At 39.2% G+C, this 20,842-nt stretch overlaps 1 protein-coding gene across 1 annotated transcript in view; it reads right to left on the bottom strand.

Moving 5' to 3' along the window:
* LOC309364393 (contactin-3-like) overlaps nt 1–20,842 on the bottom strand; it is a 165,613-nt gene that overhangs the window by 124,362 nt on the left and 20,409 nt on the right. Inside the window, exon 2 of the mRNA XM_081901579.1 lies at nt 606–740. Within this exon, the coding sequence (XP_081757705.1) occupies nt 606–660 (55 nt within the window). The 5' untranslated portion in view covers nt 661–740. The remainder of the gene's footprint in view (nt 1–605; nt 741–20,842) is intronic.

Below are 20,842 nucleotides of genomic sequence, written 5' to 3'. Positions count from 1 at the left end.
CTTGAGTGGATTATTGCTTCTAGACCCTGCACCCTGAGTGCACTAAATTCCACCCAGCTCTTTATTCCATAAGCTTTTTAGAAACATCATACCATCAGTGAAGGATACTCCGGTTTTGCTCATGGTTAAGAATTCTCAAAATGGATAGATCGAGCCACCACTGAGCTGTGCAGAAATCATTTTGTAATGGTGAAAGCCTTTGCCAAACTTTCAAACAATTTTGTTGCTGCTGTACCACTTGGGTATTTATGCTGATTTGTCTGCTTTGCATTGGATGTCATATTTTAAATATACATTCTTATTTATTCAGCATATCGGTGTTCATTTTAATGCACGCATCTAGGTTTATCACCACCACATATTTTTCTTTGTGACTTTTAGGGAATGGCCCTCCTTCTTTTGAATGTCTGTGTCTGCAAGCTGCATGTAATAACCAACACAGGAAAATGAAGTTGTTTTTATACTCCATTAATGTTCCAAATTTATAATGCACTTATTTTTAATGGACTGAAAAGTTTAGCTTTGCTGTTGCAACATTTTATTTTGAAAGGAATGATTCAGTTGCAGCTCTAATTTAGAAATTATAGATAAACATATATCCTCACCTCCAAGGCAGCCAACAAAGGAAAGCAGGAACATCTGTTTCCATAGTAACAACATCTTCAGCTGCCAAAAGTTAGAAGTTCTTGTCCAGCCTCAAATGAACAGTACACTTAAGTCTTCCACACAGAACCTTTAATCTGTTAAAACAACATGAATACACAAATAATTTAATTATAGGATTCACCACATGAAAAGCATATTACCTGTCACATGAACTTTTTAATGGAAGGAAGATTGATGCTCCCTCATGGCCATAAAAAATTATTCACTCTTCAATTCAGGCTCGGTAAAAAAACTATACTTAGAATTAGAAAATTACACACTGTGCCAGCTAGCAATCAAGTAATCTTATTTCTTTGGGAGTGCTGTTCTTGCTCTGGTTTCAATAAGTAGAGTTGGTGTGTTCCAAAATCTACTTTATCTTGCCAATGAGAGGAGTCTCATCTTAAATGTGGGAAATGGGGAAATGGTAGACATAGAGGTTATTCCAGGCAGTTCCAACTGGACCCAGAAGGAGTTCAAACAAGACCCAAAGGTGCATGCAGAAGGTATCAGGTTCAATCCCTGGAATCTCCATCTTGGTCTGGGAAGGCCACCTGCCTGAAAGACTGGGAAGCCTCTGCCAGTCAATGTAGCAATAACTGAGATAGATGGATCAATGGCTCTAACTTAGAATAAGGTTATTTTCTATGATCCTAACATAATATTCTGTTAATTACTATATCTGCACTGGAATTCCAGTGACCTGGATAGCATCTCTGACTACAAAAGGAAAATAATCTACATGTGTATGCAAATTCATTCTCAAATTTAGAAAAATAAATAAATGAATAATTGCCGTAAAGCAATACTCTCAAGCACAGCAATGGTTCAGTCAGTCAAATACCAGAATTTTAAAGTGCACACATTAATCCCATCAACAGACCTACTCAAGCTTTCTTAAACCTTAGACCGAGCTCCACAGAGAAATCACATGCTTTACAACTACAGCTCCTTCACAGATAATAGCCACAGCTCTTTCACCCATAGGCATATGGTAGATTTCCTCAGTGTTCATATGTATTTGTGGGTTTTCATTTGCTTGCTTTGCTTCTTCTTTCCTCTCCTCAGACATTTTGAAATGTACCTCACCTTCGCTCGCTCCATCCAGCCCCTAACAGATGAAAGCACCTTTCCTATTTCTCCACCAGCATGAACAATCAATGGTATTACTAAATTCTGCCTGGTGACACAATCATAGATATACAATAAAGATCATATGAAAGGCAGCCAGGAAACAGGTCTTCCTCCGGGTACTTATGCAGCTCAGCATTATAAGAATTATCTTCATTTGGAGATCAAAACAGGTTTTCTTTAAAAAAAACAACCCCAAAACTAATGTTGCCATGTTAGCCCAACAACTCTCCATGAACCTTAATGCCTGGCTACAGTACAGGGGTGGAAATATGCCATTTCCTTTATATTTCATGCCCGAGGCTAGTTTAAATGATTAGGTTTATTCAAAGAAACAACTATGTTAAAAACCAGTTGTGTTAGCCAAATTGCAGTGTTCTGTAAGAACTGGCTAATGTGCCTAATATATTTGACACTTCCATGACTTTCGTTGCACTACAAAAAATAACAATATGAGATTTTAAATATGTATGTAAGTATGTATGTATTGGATGTCTGTGGGCTGAAGAGAAATAAATTTGTGGACTGTTAAGTCCCAGCAGTTCTTACTGCCTTTCACATCTTTTAATCCACTACAAACTGATGCTTTCGTGCACTGGAAATCTCAACAGTCATATAAACTTTTCAGTGAAAGTCATTAAACAAAGGGGAAAGCCACATCCAGGGAAAATGCAGAGAGCATTGTTAGTGTTAATTGTACTTAAATGTCGGGGTTTAAAAGGGGTGCATGTGGAGATTTAGTAAGGCTTTAAGGCAGCACTCCCCTGTTGCAGAATTCTTGCATCTTATCTTAGAAAAAGAGCCATAATGTGAATTTGAGTTGGAGTATTAATAATCTTGCCATTTAAACTCAGTCAGGTACAGTACTTTTGCAGGAGTTTTTTTTTTAAAAAAGGCAAAGCTTGTATTCCTGTTCCATTTGTATAACTGAGTCTGCACTATAATACCTTAGAGGGGAACAAAAATTTCATCATTATTCAATTACTCGTTGAAGAAACAGGAGTATTATCACCATGACACAGAGGTCACAAGTGCACGAAGAGATTATATTACAAAAGTAATGAAAAATTATGTTTCCAATTATATTCTGGCATGATTATTCAGCTCGTGAAAATATAGGTGTTTGCCTCAGACTATTCAATGATACTGTTTGAGGTCTCTGAACTTTTCCGAGTGAAATATATTTCATATATTCTATAAAGCAGATTACCAGCTTTTAAAATGCAGAAAATAAATGTCTTGGGATTCTCCCCAAGCATTTATCTCAACATCAAATTGTACGGGAATTACACAATATATACTAGGACATTTCCTAAAATTTACATGGGTTGCAATCTTTAACCAATATCAGAACTCCTTCAGATTTTTTGAAATGCACTGTCATCCACAGTCTCACCCAAAAAACTGAAATTGTTTTATATATTTATTTCTAATATTAATGTCTTGAATGCTAGCTGATAGCAGCTTACAAAAGTCATTAATACATACGGTGAAATAACAAAATTATTGACACACAATCAGGATTACCCATTAGGTTGGACATAGACATTAAAATTGATCTTTAGAATTGTACCCAAACTCTAAAACAACAGAAGTATGGATTTTTCTTTCTGCGTCTCACTTCATTCTGAGGCAACTCACTTCGTCAGCCAACACTCTAAAACTACAGCTGATGGCAAATATGCATAGATGGCCTATAAGTTTACATTTAAATGCTGAGTTTTCATTCATTCATTTATTTAATAAAATTTATACACCCCTTGATTGCAAATCCCCCCCCTCAAAGCAGTTTACAAAAGATAAAACAGTAAAATCAAGAAAAAATTACAACCATACAGGAAAACATGCAAAAGTTATGCTACTAAAACAGAATCTCAACTTTCTAAGCATCTGGGTAGGCTTGTCTAAACAGGAATGTTTTTAGCAGGTGACGGATAGGAGTACAGTGAAGGCATCTGCTTGATCTCAACAGGCAGAGAGTTCTAAAGTGCAGGTGCTGCCACACTAAATGACTGAGTTCTTACAAAAGTGGAACGGGTATAATGTGGCATCTGTAGAACTGCCAATTCTGCTGTTCTAAGCAGTTAAATGATTTTACTTTCTTGGGCTCCATGATCACTGCAGGTGATGACAGCAGTCACAAAATTAAAAGACGCCTGCTTCTTGGGAGAAAAATGACAACAATCCTAGAAAGCATCTTAAAAAGCAGAGACATCACCTTGCCAACAAAGGTCCATATAGTTAAAGCCATGGTTTTCCCAGTAGTGATGTATGGAAGTGAGAGCTGGACCATAAAGAATTGATGCTTTTGAATTATGGTGCTGGAGGAGACTCATGGACTGCAAGAAGATCAAACCTATCTAGCCTTAAGGAAATCAGCCCTGAGTGCTCACTGGAAGGACAGATCCTGAAGCTGAGACTCCAATACTCTGCCCACCTCATGAGAAGAGAAGACTCCCTGGAAAAGCCCACTGCGGGAGGCAGTGGAAGACAGGAGTGCCGGGCGTGCTCTGGTTACAAGGAGTCATGAAGAGTCGGACATGACTAAACGACTAAAGAACAACAATGAGTTGTAATAGTAAATAGTTCAGTTGGCTTCTGCTCTGTGCTTCAAGACTGTGCTTCTTAAGTTCATTGGCCAGTTGAGTGGGCACATTTAGGGTAAGGCAAACTCAAGGGTAAACTTGTAGGTTCATTAGGACTTATATAACAAAACAAACAAAATGGAAAGTGATTTGGAATTATGGAAAACTGAACTTAGGAAAAGTAGATTTAAGAGTAGGGGGGAAAGAAACTGAGAAAAAAAACAAAAGCTTGAAATACAGAACAAAACCAACAATGTCTTTAAGAGCCCCATATTTGACTCATTACAGTATTCCCACCCAAAGTATTCCCACCCAAAGGCTACCAGAGAATGTATTTCCATGCCATTGCTATACCTAAGTAGGAATGGCAGAAGCTGGAAAATAAGCCAAAAGGTGTCCCGAGGAGCTAAGGCACCTGGGCCAAAATCAGTAACACCACATTTCATACCTGATCTGTCTGGTGCAACACTGTCTAGAACAGGCTGAAAGACAGTTTCCTGGACATGAAAACTATCTACCAATACTGCCTCCATCCCATCCATTTATCAATCTTCAAGCAGTCCACTGATTCAGCACTCACATAGCCTCACTTGACTCGAATAATGAAGAGAATAGAGTTCAGTGTCATCAGCATACTGATGGTACCCGTTCTACAAACCCTCAAGTGAACTCACTCAAAAGCTTCACCGAGATCAGCAGAGAGGAACCTCAAACCCTGCTGGCAACCAGAACTCTCCCCATGTCACGAACCTAACCTCAAGTATGATAGCCTGGTTGAGGTATGTCCTTGAACTCTGATTTCGCCTCTTTCTGGATGGAGGACAGAGTAGGGTATGTGAGTGTGTATAGTCTACAAAGCTAAAGTATGCATTCATTGTTCCACCCACTTTTGCTTCTGGCCCCACCCACCACTGGCATGTGGTCCTTGGAAGATCACCCAGAAGAGCATGTGGCTGAAAAAGGTTCCTTAGCCTGAAAGAGATGTTAGAAAGCAAAGGAGTTAAAACAGAACCTAGATGGATGCCATCGTATGGGTAGAATGGAATTGAGCAGAACCCATCACTGGTATGTTCTTTAACCAACTCTGCAAACCCACAATATCTTTATGCCTTCTGGAAACAGATCTTTCTGCAAATCACAATGCAAACCTCCCCTATCTTGATCTCTTGATCTTGACAAGAAGTGAGGTTTTTTTTTATTGGTTCCACTAAAAATACAAACAATTCTAACATATTATACATGTAATATAATATGCATATACACTCTTAAATAAGCAACACAGAAATAGATGCATACGTAGATACTTATTTTTGCGCATCATCTTGCATATTGATTGCATATAAGGAATTACGATGCACACATAGAAACACGACGCATGAGTGGTTCGGACATAAGGAGGCACTCAGTGCAACAGATGGCCTGATGCAGGGAAAGCTTGACTGATTCAAAACTGCCAGATTCTGTGTAGAAATCCATTCAAAACAAATTCATCCTCTGTCCCCGCAATCCACAGAGATAGCCCAGTAGGATACCATGGTCAATGGTATCAAAACTGCAGAGACACACTTCTCCGTCTTTGTCCAGACATATGTCATTCATGAGGGCAACCAAGGCTGTTTTATTGCCAAACCCAAGCCCAAACCTAGTTTGTAAAGAGTCTGGACTAAATCATCTGTTTTCACCAAGAACGCCCCAAACTGGACCACCACCCTATCATGCTGTTGGTACGGGACAGGCTAATTCAAGTGTCACTCTAAAAATAAAAGCAAGTGCATTTAAACATGTAGCTCAGTTGGTAGAGCATGAGACTCTTAATCTCAGGGGTGTGGGTGAGCTCTAAGTTGGGCAAAATATTCCTGAATTGCAGGGGTGGACTAGATGATCCACATGTTCCCTTCCAATTCTACAACTCCATTAATCTATGCTATGGAAGCGCCCCAGGCCAAAACCACCACCACCCTGTAAATTTGTTTAGTCTTATTGATGCAGCCTGGAATCCACAGGAACTCTTCACTGCTGAAGGTTTCTGTTTTGTCCAGACATGTTATTACAGAACTGTCAAGACAAAACCTCTTCAATCCTCCATGGGATTTATCCTATAACATTATTGTCCAGCTATTATTCTGGCACTGTCCTTGAGGGAGAACATTATCTGTCTTTTTTTCTTTCATTTTTTTTCTTTCTTTTTACAAATAGTAGTAGTGGCAGAACTGAGGTTTACATGTTACTTCTGGGTACTTTTGCCCATAGAGACCCAGAGTTCAATATGCTTGGATAAATCTCTCTTGTGCTCCCATCCTCTTTCCTAATCCATCTTCCTTCTCTCCTAATGCCTGTTTGAACAGACAGCATTGCAATTTCTTTTGAAATTGGTATTTTCAATAGCTAGATGACATCTGCACTCTGACATATATATTTTAGACATGGCCATTGTTTAAATAACTATTTTAAAGGAGCCAGGAGCTTTTAACACAATGGATGATGCAGCCCATTTTAAAGTTAACAAGGGAAAAAAGTATACACATTTAAAGTGCAATCCCTAACCATGTCTACTCAGAAGTCCTATTGAACGGAGGGGGGGGGGATGTTCAGAAAACAACCACCAGCATTAACAAAGGATTGGAGCAACCCATCAGTGAAGGATATAAAAGAATGTATGTGTGATGTGGAGAAAATAGAGAAAGAGAGAATTTATTCTGCCTCTTTTAATGTGAGAAACAATGAAGCCAAGTGGTAGAAGACTCTAGATAGACAAGAGGAAGTACTTATTCATACAGTTCATAATGTGAGTCTTTACAAGATGAGGCGATGGTTTTATAAGGGGGGTAGACAAATTCGTGGATAACACGGCTGAAGAAGGCTATTATATCCATGTCCTTCCTGTGAGAATCCTATAGGCATCAGGCTGGCCATCATGGGAACTATGATGCTTTACAGGACAGGCATTTGGTCTAACCTAACAGGTCTTCTGGGACACGGATGGCACTGTGGGTTAAACGACAGAGCCTAGGACTTGCAGATCAGAAAGTCGGCGGTTCGAATCCCCACGACAGGGTGAGTTCCCGTTGCTCGGTCCCTGCTCCTGCCAACCTAGCAGTTTGAAAGCACATCTAAGTGCAAGTAGATAAATAGGTACCGCTCTGGCGGCAAGGTAAATGGCGTTTCTGTGCGCTGCTCTGGTTCGCCAGAAGCAGCTTAGTCATGCTGGCCACGTGACCCGGAAGTTGTACGCCAGCTCCCTCAGCCAATAAAGCGAGCTGAGCGCCGCAACCCCAGAGTTGGCCATGATTGGACCTAATGGTCAGGGGTCCCTTTACCTTTACCTTTACCAGGTCTTCTACTATGTTCTTAAACTGCACCTTCACCAGAAATATCAAAAATACAAGAGTCAATGACCTTCTTTGCATACCCCCCCCAAAAGATTAAAAATGGACACAGTAAAAAATATATATATGAAAGTTCACATTTCACAGATGGGGCCAGGTCTCAAAAGGCCAATGATAACTCACAATATGCCAAATTTCTCTGAGATGAACGAAGGCAATAATATAAAAATACAAAGCACACAAGTCCTGCAAATGTCCACTAGTTTGGAAGGGTATGGTAATAATTGTCACCAATTTCTAATCAATGTATTTGTGGGCAGAATGTGCTGTTAACGTTTTAAAGTTTTGTGGGCTTGTTTGCAAGGCTGAGTCCACAGATCTGGACCCATAAGCCCCCAATTTCCACTGCTTGTTCTCTTGTGACAACAAACTTCTTAAGGAGCAAAGGAAGCTGCCCTATAACAAGTCAGGTGATTGGTCCATGTAGCTTGATACCGCTGCATGGCAGCGGCTCTCCAAGGGTTTCAGGCAGGAGTCTCCCAAAGTTCTACTAAGAGATGCTACCTGTTCAACCTGGGACTTTTTGCATGCACTCCTACTGAGCTACAATTCCTCCTGCTTCAAAGAGAAGCCAAGTATGCAGAATTTTGGGTGGCTCTTGCTAAAATCACAGGTACTTCTCCCTTGCTTTTTTATTTTTAAAGGAAGTCTAAAAATACAACAGACTAGATATTATTAAAAACAACAACAATTTGCCTGAAGCATAGGGAAAACCCTACAGCTGAGTTGGAAGCACTACAGGGACACATTTTCAAGCCTTTGTCTTAATTAGAGGTGCAATCTGAAATGGAATTATCTTCACTGTGAAGCCTCTGACAGACTTGCTTTGTCTTCATCTCTAAAAGGTTATTGTCATAATTAAGTCTGGATTATGAAACCCAAATTACTGATTCCACGCTGAAAGTCAAAATCCACAATTACCAGTGAAATCGTGCTCATGTAATTACCAATTACACTATCTTGGTAAATTGTTTCATTTCACTCACAACAACAGGTATTTCTGCACCATCCTGCTAATCACAAAAATGCCTTTTCTTATCTTGAGAATCCCAGCTACTTGAGACTCTTTTACTGTTTAAATAACTGTTTCTGCTAAATTAATTTGTACTCACATAACGGCTTGATTTTAATCATCTATACTATTCTCTGTTTATAGAGACGTTCATGACTTGTTTTATGATTACATGCTAAAACGATCCACCAGCTCTCCCATTTACACATATATTTCCAAGACATATGCAGCATCATTTCATTTTTATTTCCCTTTCATTTTAGCCACTAAATGAACTCTTCCTCAAAATTACTGGTGACTTCCTTGAACGTTAATATGCTTGCTTTTGCCCAAGATTTTATAAAACCATAATATGCCTATCATTCCATATACAGCAGAAATTTAAATGTTACATTTTCCAGTCACCCCAGTGATACTTTTTTACTTTTTGGTTGTTGTCGTTTAGTATTTTAGAACAAAATTAACTGCAGTGCAAAAAGGATGTAAAGTTTATGTTGCTTCACTCTCCTTTACCATAAATACCAAGTTGTTTCATTACACTCATAGCCCTCCACTGCATATTATTGTTGAACTGCAAAATGATTATTAGATTTTTAGATATCTGTGGCTTTCATTTTTTTAAAAAAGTACAGGGTGGGATTCAATCAAATTTTACTCAAAGTAGGTGAATTGACATTAATGATCATGGCTAAGTCCCATTTATTTCAAGGGTATACTCTAAGTAAAACACAGCTGAATACCACCCAAAGTTGTGAGTTATCATGATAGTATTCCATGAATGCTCAGAAACAAAACAGCAAGATTTGCAAATAAGGCCTGTGGTTTGAGGACTGTGCCTTTATACACATTTTGGGTCTATGGAGGAACTAGTTGCAAGCAACTTTATTAGGCAAATAAGTACTGTGTGTTCCTTGGGTTCAGTCCTGTAGTGTTAACTGTCTTGGAGGATCTTGTTAAATATGGAGGATCTTGTTTAAGATGGTAAGGCGTACAAGTATTTTAATTAAGAAATACTTTTCCATAATTGCCACCATATGAGATTTGGCATACCAATTTTAGACTGCAAATAAGCTTTTATGTATTTATTAAAAATGTGTGTCTCCCACCTCAAAAGAGGCACTGAAGTTGACCTATTTTGTTTATATTTTGTTTATATACAAACAACAAAAAAGAACCAATAGTGTTCTTTAGTTTATACAAACAGTAAACTTACAAGAATCAACAAGTAGGAACTAGAACAGAAACTAACAGAAAGAGAAGACCAAGCAAAAAGATCCAAATCTAGCCAAACACTATCTGAACAGCAGGCCAAACACCTACCAGAGCCAAAAAGTTTGAAGTTTGTCATGCAAGATACACCGGCTGAAATTCCATCTTCTACTTATCTTTTGCAATTCCCTCCTATAAAAGAGATTCATGACCTGGAGCATGGAAGGCAGATTAAGAATATATGGGTAAAAACTACAGAAGAAGGAAACAGCAGTGACTTTGTTGTGGGTGTCTGCTATAGACCTCCAAGAAAGACAGAAGATTTTGATTATGTTTTTCCTAGAGCAGATTACCAAACATTCAGAGAGAGATATAGCAGTCCTGGGAGGCTTCAGCTACCCCCATATCGGCTGGAACTCAAACTCTGCCAAGATTGCAAGGTCCAACAAATTCCTCCATTGCCTCGCTAACAATTTCATTTCCCAGAAGGTGGAAGAAGCAACAAGGGGGTCATTAACACGACCAAATCTGCAAAGTAAATGGAAATACATATTGAAAAGTAGTACTGCTTTTCTGTGCTTTTAAAGCACATAATCTGTGATGGTATCATACAATTAACAGATCTTCTGGGAAATGGACCTTATAAAAGTGTTCTCTTGTTGTCCAAGTTCACTTTAACTAGAACAGCAATGTTTTCTTTGCGTAAACCCATTATGAGAAAAGTTGACAATGCCTTGTAAATTAATAGTTGTAAATTAATTCTATATCAATCCTATCTGGCTGCTATTCGCTGCCACTTTGGCTCTCTGTTTGGTGGTTACGGCAACATTTATATCTGCTTATGGCGTAATTCTCTTTCCTAGAGTAATTCCAGAGAATCGGGGATCACTTGTGAAATGATAACATCACAATTAACCAATTAGATTTGTGTATACAAATCTAATTGTGTATACAACATCAATGAGGGGAAAGAAGTCAATGATAATGAAGGCAATGCTTTCTGCTGGATGAACCAGCTAATTAGATCATCAATTGCTCTCTGCACCTTCATACAACTTGCTGCAAAATCCTGTGGATTCCTTAAAAAGTGGGGGGGAGTGCTTTTCCTCACTTGTGAAAATTGTTGTGAAAAGCACCCCATCTTTTGGCCTAGCCCTAAAACTGCACCAACCTTTGAACCCTGGAGGCAAATATAATAAGATAAATAAGATAAATGTGTTACAGTAAATGCTTATCTGTAAACAGTGCTAATATGCAAGTGTTGTATTCTGCTAAATTAAATACAGAAATATCACCAGTCACTTACAAAAAACAGGCTGGTTTTGAGAAATACTGCATGCAGTATATGATGAAGGGCCAATGCTAATTGCATGCTAGGCAAAACAATGTTTGTGCCAGAAGAAACAGAGAAAGGACAAAGAAAGGAAGAGAATGCCAGGCACTTTGGCTCCTTGGAGGTCTCATTAGATCTTTGCACTTCATCTGTGCAACAGTATTGCTTACTAGAAAGCAGCCTTCGCAGGTAGAAGTTGCTGAGCTGCCTGTGGCTGATCCTATCCCAGCAGGAAACTCTGCAGTACACAGGGAACCTCAATTAAGCTGAACAGTAAAGAAAAAGGAAGAAAAGAAATAGTAATAGAATATAGCCCTTTTAAAAAAAATTGTACTTGTTTGGGGGGGATTTTTTTAATAAGGTTTGGTTATCATTTCAGAAAGATTAAGACTCATTTATTCTAACTTGGTATTCTAACTACTAAATCAGGGACTACTTTCCAGTCCTATGACTCTATCACTTAACTATTACCAATACATTTGTTCCTCCCAATAGATATTATTTAGAATACTTCGGTGCCATTATAAACTGCCCCAGGCATCTATATGATACAAACAAAATTAGATCGGTAGGCCCGCTCTTGAACAAAACAGAATATTGGCTGTGCTTCTGGAAAGGCTAATAACGGCACATTGATCATTTTCAAATACAGTACATATATATTTCCTCTGAATGTCCTTATTTGCCAAGTAAGAGTAGTGATCATTCAGCTAGATAATGTGAGCAATAGTTTCTATATCACACTTTCCCACATTATTTCAGTTTTTCAAATTAATAAAATAACATGTGATAACTTGATAATGTCAGGACGGCGAGGGAACAGACTGTCCTCTGGTGAAGATCAAGTGACCCCATTGCATATAGAGGATTCCCCCAAATCCAGAGACCACATAGGGCAATCCCAATACTTGATATTACATATCTTGGGTGATATTATTCCCGGACTTCAGTTACTGAATACCATACTCCTTATTTAGGCTATCAGTAAACCGCCCTGTGATCCTCAGATGTAGGGCAGTATATAAATTTAATAAATGATAATAAAATAATATCTAACCCACTGGGATTCTCGTTTTCTTAAAACATCTTGCTCATACCGCATGAAGAATCCTACTGATATTCATTCTATAGAAGTTCATTCATTGCCCTTCCCTCTACACTTTTGCAAACCTACTTCCCCACTGAGTGATTCTTTTCATTGAAAAAGAGTATTTGGTATTTGGAACAGTGATTCTTTTTTATACACCAACCTGGCTTCACGGGGTTAGCTTAAGCAATTTGTCAAGAGCTCATTCTTCTTCGTGATTTTAAAAGAAACTATATTATCCATAATATATGGATAATAATATTCTGTATTTTCTCAATGTGATTTCCCAAAAAGAATTTGGTCTTCTCTATCCGTAAATAACAAATCTCATTGTACTAAACACACATACAAAAAATAAATAAATCATACAAGCCTGAATTGCAAGTGAGGCACTATTCAAAGGACTATTCCATTTTTAACTTCACAGTATGAAAATCAAAGGTGAGTTTATTCAAAATTCAAAAAAATGTGCAAGGGTTGTTCCTTCACCAGAACATTAATTTGAGCTCTTGCCTCTCAACTCGGTCAACTTCTTTTCATCCCACAATGCCAAAAAATTAAACAGAAACTCCATGGGGTAGGAATGTGTCGTTTTTGTTCATACTATAAAGCATGATTCATGTTCGGCCAATCAAGTAGAAAGGAGATTTATTTTTACCATTTTTGTATTTTAAACATATAGTCAAGGGCCACTCCCTACACGGTGTCAATATAGTTTTCTCTCTGCATTTTTTTAAGCAAGAGCATTTTTGCCAGCATTTTTTGAAAACTTAAAAAATATTTTAAGCATTAAAGAGAACTGCCAGATTGCTTTTAAAAACATATACAACAGCCCATATTGTGCAAACATTATAAAACGCTTAAACATCTATAGAAACATAAGACCACATCAGTAAAGCATAAGGAAAATGTGGTTGCTTCGATGCCAAATCACAACTTGGGCTGTGTGTCTTCTCTCTTTTTCATGATAAGCTTCCAATTGTCTATATCATGGGTAGCCAATCCTTCTACCATCCTTAGGTGGCATCTTCCAAAGTCCCAACAGTGATAGGGAACCTGTGGCTATCCAGATATTACTAGAATGATACTTTCATTATCCCTGACCCTGACCACTGGCTGTGTTCACGGGAGCCGATCTTCCCTAACACTGGTCTATATAAAAGGCAAAAAGAGACACAAAATAACAACAGGTGTGTTTGTGTTTGTGAATTAGACAATGACTGAAGCCACAAAGTGTTAATCTTAGCCGGCGAGGCCGTCATCAGCACACACATTACCAACTGGAAGTCTCCATCACTACTGTACACTGTATTTGCAGCTACTTTATAAAAGGAAAAAGGGAAAAAAGAATTGTATATATATATTTGGTTTCTGCAACAGAATACTGCTTTAGTTCTTCATTGTATTACAAACGGTACCCGTTCCTCAGCAGCACAAACACAAGATGTGCACAAGAAGCCAGTGTTGTGTAGTGGTTAAGAGCGGTGGACTTGTAATCTGGTGAACAGGGTTCGCATCCCCGCTCCTCCACATGCAGCTGCTGGGTGACCTTGGGCTAGTCACACTTCTCTGAAGTCTCTCAGCCCCACTCACCTCACAGAGTGTTTGTTGTGGGGGAGGAAGAGAAAAGAAGATTGTTAGCCGCTTTGAGACTCCTTAGGGTAGTGATAAAGCAGGATATCAAATCCAAACTCTTCTTCTTCTTCTTCTTCTTCTTCTTCTTCTTCTTCTTCTTCTTCTTGTGAAGATTTATTTGCAATGGCTTCTAACTTCTATTATTACCAAAAGGAGAGGGAAGGGAAAGATGCACATCGATATTCTTTGCCTGTCCATGAGTTACTTGCCAAAAACCAGAGTGTGTGGATAAAATCCGTAGAATCAAATCTATGGTATAATGTAAAAAGATTAAATCCTTCCCCGGCCCCGAGGGGTGGGGTGGAGAATTACACACTTTTCCACTCAATGTAATTACATAAGATTACATGGAATATTAAATATGAGAGCTATGTGGAATGACCCAAATCTAAAGTGAAATATCAGAAACTTTATTGTACTTTACTATGCACTTCTTGTTTTAATTTTGCAGTCTCTGGCTTTTGGCTTGCCCTAATCAGCACATTTTGTGGTTGTAAAGATTTTATTAATTTCAGGCTGATTGAGTTAAATAATGAAAAGTAACTTTTTAATGTAATTGCTTAAAATTGAGACCAAATTTTATCTTTAAATTAGCAATATTTGAGAAAACTAGCAACCCTCATAGTTTAGTCTACCAAGGTAACACTTTGCCAAGGCCAAAAAATCTGTTGAGCTATGCCAACCCCTAAACATGAACTCATCTGCTGAGAATACTGGATGGGTAGCATTTCTGAAAATGTAGCTGAAATTAATTTTGTGATAACTTTTAAATCAATGCAAGGGTAAATGTTGTTTTTGCTTGCAAGAAACCAAGAGCTATAATTGAAAACATGGAAACCTACAACATATAAGCAATCTTCACCTTATTAGACTAAGTCTGAAGATTCTACAATCTATTTCTTGACATTATAAATTACATTAGGCTAAAAGCCCCTTTCAGACAACAATCAATAAATACAATCAGATCTAGAACAAGCCTTATACCCTCATACTCCCTCCTCACATATCATCTGACTTTGTGGGAGGGGGGAATCATAGTTTCCCTTAACACCCATACTGTCTGTGATATTACGGTTTAACTGCTGCTTACAAACCAGGATCTTGTAAGGAAGAGGTGCCGGGGAAAGGACGAGGAATGTATGGGAAGATGACAAGTCAAGGTTTATCTATACTACATCTGAACTGGGGCAGAGGTTGCTAAGGAATAGGGTTTATGCTCTCCCCCCCCCCTTAAAACTCAACAGAGGAAGCACTATAACTGGGGTAAGGCAACAAAGGGGTAATGTTAATCAAAACATGGGCTTCTAAATTGTGCCTGTAAACACTTTTTGAGACTATAGAAGAACCCAATCATAATATTTCAAAGCTCAACTCTGGGCTTGTCTGCTCTTCTGCTTGTCCCATGTCTAGAAAGCAAGGGTCTAAGTGGTTTTCCCCTTGCCCCACTCCTTTCCCAGGGAAAACCCGCTCTTTGGTACTAAATTGGCACAAACGTCAATCCAGAGAAAAACTGAATTGCTGTTTGCTCCAATTGAGCACTAAAGAGTTGCTTTCCCTAGGGGAAAACAGTGGGGGAAATGAAGTGTGGATAAGCCCTTGATTTTGCTCCTGGTCAATAGCCCACTAGTCTTTTGTGGCTACTAACATTAGATTACTTGTACCTACAATTAAAAGTTTATCCTGTCACGACGCCAGCCACCTAAGGAATTTTCACTCCCCTGATTTACTGTTTAAACCTCATAAAACAAAACACTAAATAGCGGGTTGGACAGAGAGACAGGACATGTACTGCTCTATGTACTGCCAGACAAAGACATGTTTGACAAGATCACAGATTTTTCATTTTTGTTATGCAAGAGCTGGCTATTATGCGAAAAGCTCATTTTGTGTCTTCTTAATGTAGCTGTTGGCTAACTCAAAAGTATTAAGTGGCAGCTGATGGCCTGGGGGAAATTAGAGATTTTAGCTACACATTTCTTTTTAAAATGGTGCAGCTAAGACAAAAAGGCTCTGATGATTTATAAAACCACAGGAAATGCTGCACAATATAAGGCTCATCTTCACAAAGTTAGCCATGTGGTGCGACAAAATCGCAACATTTCTGCACGACAAGGAAACAAAGGACACATTAAGACAACAATGATGTGTTATTCAGCATAGTGTTATTGCATCAAATCTTGATATGGAAAAGCCAGAGATGATAAATCACCAGTAAGCACAGTTGACAGATGACCACACACATATAGCAGTTGCCCTTGGCAAGCAGCAATCTCACATTACTAATAACCAACCTAAAATTTGCTGCTAGGGGTGGGGCAGTAATTCTCAGGTTAGCTCTGCCAGCTGACTGAATCCTAAAATACATGCTGGGAAATGTCCTGACCAGGTGAAATCTCAAACAAGTGGTCCTGCTTTGTGCATGAAAAACACCATTATCACCATCAAGGCGGGAAATAATGTGCTTATCTTTTTGTAACATGAGGGTGCTAAGCGGTATAAATTGCAGAATCAGACCAGAGAATACCTGCCTTTGCAGAAAAGCTGCAGAGACTGGAATGACCCCTAAACCCCAAAAATCATGGTAGAAAAATGCTTTCATGTGGTGGCTCAGTGGCAGAGTGCATGTTTTGTATGCATAAGTTTCAACCTCCTGAAAACACAGCCATTCAGTGTAGACAGTAATGGGCTAGATGAGCCAGTGGTCTGATTTGCTGCTTCCAATGTAATATGAAACACACAGATTACAACATGGATCCACAGAACAGGGAAATATTTGAGGGGAAGGAAAACGAAACTCATTTCAGCCCAGCCAAATGCATCTGAGGACTCTGTCAAATCCTAACTTCATGGGAAGTAGAGGGTTTTCAGTGAACTTGGGTGTAAGAGAAGGAATCACAAGCCATCATAAACATGTTATCAGAACAACCAACAGAAGGTACAAACAAACATGCTCATTCAAAGTAGCCTATCTTCTTTACGAAAAGTAACTCCTCCTTATTCATGGGTTTAAAAAATAAAGCACCAGGAGCCTCTCTTTTCACCAGGACATCAATTTTCAGACCATTCTTTCATTTAGTCACCAATATGGATTTATCTTTTAATTGTAGAAGTATTAACAAAGCAAAGGTTCTCACATTGCTGGTTAACTGTGTGGGAATCTAAGAGCAGAGACTGTAAAGTATTGGCTGCTGATAATTTTTTTTAAAAAAATCAAGAAGTATAATAGCTTTAGACTTAAATGCATCCATACGTTAACCTTCTTATAAGGCATTTATAATGGATCTGCTAATACAAGCACAAGGAATGAAACAAACATCTCATGCTGCATCAGTACAACTTTTACTTTTCAATGTCTATGTTCCTTCTCCTTTTACAACTTCAACATGTGGAAGAGAGCAAGAAGGCACTGGCATTCATGCAGTGCAATCCTATGCATGGTTACTTTTGAAATGACCTGAGCTGTAAAAATTGGCCTTTACAGCACAATTTGAATCCCAGTGCTTTTTCCCTGATACTTTCCTTATCACAGAAATTCCCAAATTTTTAGTGGAAGCTGGTTTGTTGCACAAAAACACGACATCAGCTGTAATCGTGAAACCTGAATTTGCCAGTATGCGATCCTACCCCAAAAAAAACCAGCCACAGGGCTCATCCACACCTTCAAAACTACTAAAAAATAAAATTCTAAAACATAATTCAGCACAGAGCTAACCAAGATTAAAACTAGTAAATTGGAGCCAGAGCTGCCCTCTGAATGGAAAAGATTTTCCCTACTTAGGGCAAAGTCCTAGCATGAGAAAGACAACCAAACTCCAACTATGTGCCTCTCCTAGCGGCTCATATTTTGCAATCATATACTTTATTTTATTCATTTTAAGCATTTTAACCAGTTTTTTTTTCAACCAACCTCCTTTGACTTTACTTCCTTTCAATCCCGCTCTGAAGCCTAAGGTCTGCTATTCCACAGACATTTTCAAAAGTGTTTTGTGATATCTCAAGATGTGCGTTTGCCCACAGCACACCATGACTTCAAGGTTCTTCCACTGATACAGTATATCTCTGGATCCAACCCATTTATTTCAGTTGACTTAAACACACTTGATGATCTGTTGCTAACAAAGAAAACAAACGAATGTTGAAAATGCACAAGTGGAAAAAGAAGTGTCTATATTCTTGTAAATAAAAGCCTTGAACATCCAAGCCTACAGAGGTGACAGAGCAACAGATAAAATGGAGCCCTGCTTGACCCCTTGCCATTCAGCATGCATTCAACTACTTTATCAAGCTTTTATTGCAAATGGTAGGCCTCTACCCTCCACTCAGTCAAGGAAAGGAAACTTGGAAATCTCATGATTTGCAACATAGAACACAACTACTATATAATATGACCATGGGACATCCAGAAATGTGACACAATGCAGCAACATAAGAACATGAAACATTCCCAAAATATAATTATAAACATACCTTAAGTATGTATACAAACTCAATGAGAGGTCTGAGATTGCTTTTGCCAGGTAATCTCATTTATATTAGGTCTGATTTGAGACCCAATAATCTCTCGTCTCATCTCCTCATCAATAATAAATAATAATAATTTATTATTTATACCCCGCCCATCTGGCTGGGTTTCCCCAGCCACTCTGGGCAGCTCCCAACCAAATATTAAAAACACAATACAGCATTAAACATTAAAAACTTCCCTAAACAGGGCTGCCTTCAGATGTCTTTTAAAACTAAGATAGTTGCTTATTGCCTTGATATCTGATGGGAGGGCGTTCCACAGGGCAGGCGCCACTACCAAGAAGGCCCTCTGCCTGGTTCCCTGTAATCTCACTTCTTACAATGAGGGAACCGCCAGAAGGCCCTTGGCGCTGGACCTCAGTGTCCGAGCTGAACGATGGGGGTGGTCTTTCTCTTTCCTGATCTTTCATATTTGTCAAGGTGGCACTTCCTGTTCTGCCTCAAGCAGCAAAATGGGACATGATGACCCTAAATAGGACTTACTTCTAGATACATGAGTCTAGGATTGTAGACAAAGCCACATTAAGAGGAACACATGTATTAGTGCTGGTGATGCCTTTAAGAGATTTGTCACTTAATTCACCACCACCCTTGTTATCTTCAAAGAGCCATTTCTTCAACATTCATTCCTAGCAATCTAGCAATGCAGCCACAAGTCTCCAGGAATTCATGAGCATTGTGATCAAAAACTTCACCATTAGTACTAGAGCTGGGCAAACTTCCCGAAGCTCCTCTTGAATTCATTCAGAAATTACCCAAGTCCTTCCCACCACAGTACAGCCCCGAACCCCAAAAAAGTCAAGTTTTAGGAGCCTTTTCCTTCCCCCACAGACGTGAATGGCTCAATTAGTTTCTACAGAGCAGGGAGATGACATTGTGGAGGCCAAATGCAATGGAAGGGTGTGGATGATCCCTGTGTATGGAGAAGGCCTTCACCCACACCCGCCATTCCCCACCCTTAGACTTGGTTTATGCATATCATGAAATCAACCCCGTTCAATGTAACACAGTAGGAGCTTTGACAGCCAAAGCAATGCTAGTTCTGTCTGCCAAAGTGTCTCACACAATCCCTGGCTGACGAAGACTTGGCCATGTGAAGCATTTGTCTACCAGGGAAGCTGGCAATTCTTTTCCTGCTTGGGTTTTAATCAGAGCAGATAATAATTTAGGTGCTTCAAACACTCAACTCGTCTTTGAGAGAGTCTTTTATGACTTCCTGAGCTCAGCAGCTCAGTTGTGAGAGGATTGATGAGAGACATGAATGAAAGGATCTGGCCCTTGAAAAAACTAAACAAGCAGAACTGCGGTCCAAGTTCTTGAACGTTTCGCAAAAGTCCAATGCCTTGAATAGAAACTAAACCACAATCTTATTTGGAAAATAAACTGCCCAGTAAACCATCTCAGGCCCTGCGATCATCAGGTGAGGGCTTGTTGGCGCTGCCACCACTGGAGGTTGTCTGGTTGCTGTTGACCAGTGACAGGGCCTTTTCAGTGGCATTTCCCTGTTTGTAGAATGCCCTCCCTGGTGAGGTGTGCCTGTCTCCCTAGTTAACAACTTTCAGGAAGAGTTTATTAAAAACCTGATAGTTGAAGGACACAGTTCCTGGTAACCTTGAGATCACTGGATGAGAGGTTTTGTTTTGTTCTATTTTTGCTGTCCTGACAATGCTTTTAAAACATTGTTTTATTATTTTTGTGTTTGCTACTTGGGGCTTCTTCAATGTCATATTGTATGTACTCACATGGTTGCACACCATCCTGTTAACCGTGCACCAGAGCAGTGACACCAAGAGAACATCAGAACAGCTGCTTCATTAAACAAGGGAATAAACAGGTCTAGCATTGAGGCAACTTTACACAGTACTGAACTGGTAAAGGGCTGAAACATACAAAACATAAATTCCACTGACTGAGATAGGAGGAGCAACAGTTGCAGTTCCTTTTAACCCTTTACCACCATATAATCACATTCAGGGAGAAGAGAATGACATATATTAAACAGCCATACTCTGTTAGACAAATGTGGCGAAAGAAGCTAAGAAGACACCATCTTGGTTGGGGGTCCTGGAAGACATTTTCCCTGCCTTTGCAGGCCTTTGTCTACCTGGCCTAGGAGGGTGGGGTCCTGACTGACTCCAGTTACAAAAGCTGAGACTGCTGTAGAGGCCAGAGGCCATCTTGGATGTCTCTTAGTGCAGACCTAAGTCATCAAGCCTGAGCTTCCACAGCCACAACCCACCATGAATCACCATTGGCAGGATTGGCAACAACAGCAACAGATATGCTTATGATATT

Source organism: Podarcis melisellensis, assembly GCF_964234715.1.
Source record: "Podarcis melisellensis genome assembly, chromosome: 2".
NCBI classification, from domain to species: Eukaryota; Metazoa; Chordata; class Lepidosauria; order Squamata; family Lacertidae; genus Podarcis; species Podarcis melisellensis.
The sequence above is the reverse complement of the archived record's forward strand: the minus strand, read 5'-3'. Positions and strand labels throughout refer to the sequence as shown.